The 7,572-nt window shown below is 38.6% G+C and overlaps 1 protein-coding gene and 1 pseudogene across 1 annotated transcript; both read left to right on the forward strand.

The window, feature by feature from the left end:
* The window catches only part of LOC103474274 (vomeronasal type-2 receptor 1-like), a 7,329-nt pseudogene extending 3,843 nt beyond the window's left edge, over positions 1–3,486 (forward strand).
* Positions 3,487–4,985: 1,499 nt separating this feature from the next.
* LOC103474275 (extracellular calcium-sensing receptor-like) lies at positions 4,986–7,568 on the forward strand (the record flags this gene model as incomplete). Its single annotated transcript, XM_008425113.2, has 7 exons — positions 4,986–5,273; positions 5,370–5,659; positions 5,794–6,086; positions 6,455–6,660; positions 6,788–7,009; positions 7,101–7,224; positions 7,303–7,568. Coding segments are annotated over exons 1-7 (1,662 nt in total), but the record flags the coding sequence as incomplete, so codon positions are not given.
* Positions 7,569–7,572: the final 4 nt, after the last annotated feature.

Here is a 7,572-nt window from a genome sequence, read left to right on the forward strand (position 1 = left end):
CTGGAAAATTTACTGTGGCTGTGGAGATATTTGCTATTCTGGCCTCCAGTTTTGGACTGATACTGTGTATATTTGCTCCAAAGTGTTACATTATTTTGTTTCAACCTGATAAGAACACCAAGAAACATTTAATGAACAAAAACTAACATTGACATAGAGTTAATATTATGACAGCACCTGGTAAATAGATAACATTTAATCTTACAAAGTTGCAGAATTACACATTGAAACCAGAATAAATAAAAAAAATCCTTACTCTCTTTATATGTACATGTACGTAGTTCTAAATGCGATATTGTTGGATTGTTTTTGATGTTTACTTTGTGAGCAAAAAATGACTGTCTTGATGTTTGAAAAAATAAATAAAACGTCTTTGAATGTCTCCGTAATCGATTCTTGTATTAAAACATTCATTTATTGCTATCATGAGTGGAAGCACTGTTTGAAGTAGAGACTGTTGCTGTTTTAAGAGTATCTTATAGGTTAGATATCTTAACCCTCCTATTATATTCGTTTCTGAGGTACAGCAATAATGTTCGTGGGTCAATTTCACCCAGGGAGTGTTTAGCCATGCTATAGTGTCAGAAACCAAAAAATTCCTCCAAAACTTTTTTGTATCTGATTATTAACTCCAATACTAACCATTTCAATCAATATTTGTGCAATGATGTTTTTTTTCTCACAAATAAAGGTTCAATGACGACAATTTACTCATTTGGACATAAAAAATGTGATTTTCAATTTTGTATGCCCACTGAAAAAACCTAAACACAAAATGACACTAACTATCCTTGAAAGTGATTTTTTGTAAAAATTTTTATATTACATTTAGATTTTTTTTTTGAAGGGGTGATGTTTATAATTGAACTTGAGACACTTTTCTGCTCTGGGTCAAATTGACCCGCTGATTAAAATCAAGACAAATGAGTCCTGAAGATGATCCTCCAGCTGGTTTTCCAGTTTAAACCTGCATGTTCAAAACAAAACTGGGTTTTTCATCACATGCTGCCCAGATTTTTATACCATATTTAGCTGTGTGGAAGGCATATATTGCCTAAATGAGCAGGGTCGCTACTCATTCTCTGCATCCCTTAGACTGGCTGTTGACTCATCCTTTGACTTATAAACTACGGTCAGAATGAGGACCTCCACACCCCTCCAAATATGCATGTAAATGCATTTGGTCCAGCTCCTTCCAGTTCTCTCTCAAAACTCTCCTTCCTTTTAGACTTGTCATTTCAACAATGATTTTCTGTATTGCACGAGGCCTGAGTAGCTCAAAGACTGACTTGATGTCTATAATGTGAGTTTCTGCCATCCTAGTCAACCCTGGAATGATCAACAAGTTCCAGAGCTTCCAGGGTTATCTTTTTATTTCCCTGCGGCTCATTTCCTGATCTCTGACAGTGACGATATCACATGTACCTTCAGTGTGTAATGTGTTTAGGACTCCCTTGCAGAGAGTATTTATGTTCCCCTCTCCACTTATACTGAGTGTCCAATCAGTGTGGGTGGAGTTTGTCCAGGGGAACAGAAAAGGTTCCTGTCAAAAGTTGTATGAACACCTGCTTTCTGGCAGCTTCCTAGTGAAGTAAAGAGAATAGTGAAAGAGTGGGTTTGTGTGCGTGTTTAGGTGTGGGTGTGTGTGTGTGTGTGGTGAAATATGTCTCATAGGTGCAAAGAAACAAATAAAATTGGACATTTTTTTTAACCTTTTTTTACCCTTCAACTTGACTGCCGGGTCAAATTGACCCGAACAGTATCTATGTAACAAATAAACCCAGGGGGGGCTGCAAAGGTGTAAAATGAACCATTTTCATTTTATACATAGAGTGCACCTATTAGGACAAATATAAAAAGTTTCATGCAGAAAAAATACTATTTTTAAAAAAATTTTAAACTTTGAAACGGGTCAAATTGACCCGCAACATAACAGGAGGGTTAGGGTCCTCAGCATTTTCATTCAGCATGCACCTTCTAAGATTTCAGAACGTTATTAATTCCATGGGCCGTCAGTATTCCTGTTTTATTCCGGAGTTTTTCTGACTAACTGGTGCTTAGTGTTGGTTTCCCCTTCCTGAACTCACACACCTGCCCTCCGGCCTGCGCATGAAACTTTTTCTTTATGAACATTTTCACTCCTTTTTACCGGGCAGCAGCAGCTAATCTGAACTCTTCCTCAATCCGTCCGTGGTCTCTCTTATAATCTGCCTCCTCCGCTACTGAATCTGCTCCAGCGGTCAAAGTTTGTGTGGTAAACATATCGGTTAGTTTAACACATTTTTCTTATGCACTTTTTAGCTTTTGTCGTTGTTTTCTGACCCGCCCCGTCTTGTATCTTCTCACTTTCCTTGGACTCTGGTTAGCAGCTAACCGTTAGCTTAAATGGTTCTACTTTATAACCTTAGAAGGGAGGGGCGGGCCAAGGAGAACCGAGGGATTTCATTGGATAACCCTAATGTTCGTCAATAAAATCAACCAATGAGCTGTCTCGGTCGATAAAAATTATATTTCAGATACTTTTTTGTTAAATTATGACAGCGTAGGGCCGCCAGATATGGACAGTAAATGCATCAGTCTGTAGTCCAGCCAGTCAGTCCTCCCCTGGACATAAGTTCAAACTTAATGCAGCTTTTCATTTTCTGTTCAAATTGTCAACCTGCCACAGTAGCGCGTGTGTTGCTCCAATTTACATGCCACTTTATACTTTTTCCCATATTTGGCCAGTGGCAGGTGTTAATTTCCACCCCTGGTTAATTCAGAAAACAGTGAAAAGTCCCCCAGTATAATCCATATGTATTTCAGAGAATAACACATAAAATGCACAGCACATACACGGAACAATGCTTCTCAATTTTGAGATATTTTTTAGTTTTCAGTTAAGCTCTAGCTTTTATGTTAGAAAGGTCAGAGATACCAATTCTTCTAAAATATACAGCATTATTTCTGGATGGTGACAGTCATTTTCAATAAGTAAGAATTTACAGTCTAATTAGGCTTATTTTTAATTAAATAACCTTCTGAAATACCCTCTAGGCACGGTATTTTTCAATGAGCCCACTTTCCTACGTTCAAAAAACTTAAAATATTGTGGCTGGCAGTTCTCTGTGTGCAGCCTTGATGTATTTTCCAAACTATTCAGCAGCCCCTATTTATTTTAGAAGGGACCATTAATATCACAAAATATGTCAGCAATACATTAAAACACAGAATGGTTGAAAGAATCCCATAATCATTGACTGGAACATTTTTCTTTAACTATTCCCCTTTTCTTTAACATTCATGTTAAAGAAACATGATAAGGGACAACAGCTATGTATTTTGGGTTTGATATCTTCAAAGGATTATGAAGTTATCAGTTTTTTGTGATCATCTTGGGCCCAATTGAAATGAATGGAACATCTCATAATCAGCTAAAATCTTTATGCTCTTTCACAGCTAACTACCTCCATGTACTCTCAGCTAGAAACCAACTTTAAAATTTAGTCATATTCTTCAACTATTTCTGTTTTTTAAAGCTTTTTCACATTTTGTACAGGTTTAATAAAATTTGTCTTCAAGCTTTTGCTCACATTATGATCAGTCTTCCAAAAAAAACAAAAACAACAACAACAAATAAATAAATAAACATTGGTTGCTCTGGTCGCTAAGCAATTAAGCTTTTAGAATGCTGAGGGTTCCCAATCAAATTCTTCTAGCTTGCTCATATTTCACTCTTTCTACACCAAAATGTAGGTTTCTCCATTGGGAATCTGAAAATGTGACCGCCAGAAAATGCGACATTTACAGAGTCATGGCAATGAATCCAGAACCCTCCATGGAAGGAAGGCTTTTTGGTCAAAAATGCACTAACACATTAATGTTGACAATAAAAATGTAAACCAATTTAAATATTTTAAGTCAAATAAAGAATTTTAAGCAATTTTGAAATTGCAGCTCAGAGGAGGGTTAGGGTTAGTGTTGGGGTTAGGCGGTGCTGGATCCACCCAACGTTTTTCACTGCCCCGGCAGATTAAAGGATTTCTAAAAAATGCATGAAAGAATCAAGGCAAAACTCTAGATATGTTTTTGATGAAGGAATAACAGTGTGACATGATGTAAATCTTTTAAAAAACCCGTCAATGTTACACTGGACTTGCTTGTGTTTTTACTCATGTTCAAACCTTGGGAGTAGGGCTATTATTTCCAATAATTTCAGTGAAGATGACAAAGAAAGTGGGGAAAAAGAATGAAAGAGAAAAAGACAGGAAGAAGACACGCCTCGAAACATAAACACACAGAGATCATCCAATTAAAACAGTCGTTCTCAGGCTGTTGGTAAAGAGTCAAATCTCCTCCTCTGACAGAAAAAGAATAATATAAAAAGGATAAAACACATGTTGCATGCACATGAGGGATGGGCATCTCAGCTTTGTTTACGGGCCTGGCATTGGCCTTGTGTCTGTTTGAGGTTAGAACTGTGGCTGGTTGGGGTGGGTCTGATGGTAACGCTGATGGGGTTTCATCTTTGAAGTGTACCTTGCAGGGTATTGCTCATTTACCTGCCTTCTCAATGGACGGCGACTACATCGTTGGAGGTGTTTTCTCAATCCATGCCAACATGCACATGGTAGATAATAACTACACCACAGCTCCTGAGCCTCTGAGGTGCACAGGGAGGTTAGTGAGTAGAGCGTGGAAATGATGTTGAACTGAAAAGCTGAGATTTTTTTGTTTTCCAACATTGACATAGGCTGTGATAATATGGCTTATTTGAATTTTTCTGTTTTAAATCTTTTAAAGGTTTTAATAACTTTAATGAAAAAAACCTCTTAAGGGTTAGGTTTTATCAAAAAAGATGGCTCCTAATTTTTTACTTTGTACTGATGTGTACTGTATTGGTCAAGTGACATTTTCTTCTGGATTGCTTTGTAGCAACATGTCAAATCACTTTGTCTTTTAAATGCATACGCTACACACTCATACTTTGTGTGTGCAGAATAGACCCACGTGAACTGCGCTTCTCTCGTGCGATGATCTTTGCCATCGAGGAAATAAACAACAGCACAGAGCTGCTGCCCGGTGTGAAACTGGGATATCAGATCCACGATTCTTGCGCATCTGTGCCTGTCGCCGTGCATGTGGCATTTCAGCTGGCGAATGGCCACGACTCTGTGTTTCACACAGCTGATGAATGCTCTCAGTCTGGCACTGTAATGGCTGTTATTGGGGAATCTGGATCCACTCCATCCATCAGCATGTCTCGTGTTATCGGGTCCTTCAAGATTCCTCAGGTGGATAGCTTCGTATGTTGTTCTCTGCCTAAGGAAATCGTCTCTCTCCTCCTGTAATTGTTACGCATATAAGCTTAATTTGTTTTTTGGTTTTAGGTGAGCCACTACGCCACGTGTGCCTGTCTGTCAGATAAGAAGCACTATCCAACTTTTTTCAGAACAATTCCCAGTGACCAGTACCAGGCTGATGCACTGGCCAAGCTGGTGAAACACTTTGGTTGGACTTGGATAGGAGCCGTCCGGTCGGACTCGGATTATGGAAACAACGGCATGGCAGCTTTTCTTGAGGCGGCGCTCAGAGAGGGAATCTGTGTGGAATACTCTGAATCCTTCTATCGGACCAACCCACGCAGTAAAATCCAAAGAGTCGCTGACGTTATCCGGAGGTTTCTGTACCTGCTGCATGTATACTTTGTATAGAAGAGTTTCAGCAAATTAGACAAATATTCAATTAAAGAAACTGATTTGATAAAAAAAAAACTGGTATATGTTATATAATACTTTAATCATTTCTCCACAGATCAACATCAACTGTCGTTGTGGCATTTGCAGCTCCAGGCGACATGAAATTTCTTTTAGAGGAGCTGGCTGAAGACCCCCCTCCTCCTCGCCAGTGGATTGGAAGTGAGGCCTGGGTAACGGACCCACACCTGATGAGCTTCAGTTTCTGTGCGGGGGCCGTCGGTGTTGCTATTCAGCAATCAGTCATTCCTGGTCTGAGAGACTTTCTTCTCAACCTTTCTCCCTCACAAGTGTTAGCCTCTTCAGTGCTGTCTGAGTTCTGGGAGGATTCATTCAACTGCAAGCTGAAAAGTGAGACAGTTTACTCCCATTTTCCTGAAAAGTAAATGTTAAAAGTGAAAAAATGCGGCAAAGGTGATGATCTTTTTTCAGCATGTGCAACCCAGAACATATTCAAGGAGAAAAATAGTCTTAATTACTTTTAAAACAATAACATATTATTATTTTTTCTACTGGAAACAAAGAAAACTTTGAATGTTCTTCTATGATAATTCAGCAAAAGGTTTTTAACTACTCAGAATGACATTTTTCTTATGTGTAAGGGGATTAATGCCACATTTTAACATTTCAGATAAAATGTCATGAGATCTTTCAAGACTCCCTCAGAATGTTTTGTTGCATTTTTGATAAGATTTGGTTTTATCTTTCCATGTCATTAGGCTCTGATCTAGACAAAAGGACGTGTGACGGAACTGAAGACATTAAAAAACTCTCTAACCCATACACGGAAACATCTCAGTTAAGAATCACCAACATGGCATATAAGGCTGTTTATGCAATAGCACATGCTATTCACAATGCAGTTTGCCTGAAAACAAATGAAACCATACACTGTGATAAACACATTAAACTGGACCCAAACCAGGTCTGTTTGAATAGAGAGTGTGTTGGCAAACTAATTCTTTGACAACACATTTGTTATTACTTTTGTTACAAGCCATTTAAATGTAAATAGTCTGTTTCTTTCCCTTTAATGCTGTGTTGCTTCACAGGTTTTCTCAGAGCTGAAGAAAGTAAATTTTTCCAGAAATGGTTATCAAGTGTCATTTGACCCCAATGGTGATCCGGTGGCTTTTTACGAGCTGGTAAACTGGCAGAAGAATGACAGAGGAGTTAATCAACTGGTAAAAGTGGGATATTATGATGCATCACTGCCAAAGGGCCAGCAGTTCCACATCAACTGGAACATAACCTGGTTGGAGGACAGGACTGAAGTAATGAAATGAAACAAGAGAGAAACTTTTAAACAGATAAACCTTTGCTTCGTTGTTGCTACATGAGAACATAATTTGTTTTGTGATATAGATACCAGTTTCATCGTGCTCAGAGAGTTGTCCTCCAGGAACTCGTAAAGTGTTGCAGAAAGGAAAACCAATCTGCTGCTATGACTGCATACCATGTCCTGAAGGAGAGATCAGTAATATGACAGGTAATTGTAATCATTACTAAGTACTAGCTTGGCAAAAAATATCAATGAGTTAACAAATGTGTTTGCTTTATATTTTAGATTCTCCTGACTGCTTTCCATGCCCCAAAGAGTTCTGGCCAAATGCAAAGAGAGATGCTTGTTTTATTAAACCTGTGGAGTTTCTGTCCTTTGATGAAGTCCTGTCAATCATTCTGGCTGCAGTCTCAATCAGCGGAGCTTTTCTGGCCATCATTACAGCAGTGATTTTCTTCTATCACAGAACAACTCCAATTGTCAGAGCCAACAACTCAGAGCTGAGCTTCCTGCTGCTCTTCTCTCTGACTCTGTGTTTCTTATGTTCACTAACTT

Source organism: Poecilia reticulata, linkage group LG13 (genome assembly GCF_000633615.1).
Source record: "Poecilia reticulata strain Guanapo linkage group LG13, Guppy_female_1.0+MT, whole genome shotgun sequence".
Lineage (NCBI taxonomy): Eukaryota > Metazoa > Chordata > Actinopteri > Cyprinodontiformes > Poeciliidae > Poecilia > Poecilia reticulata.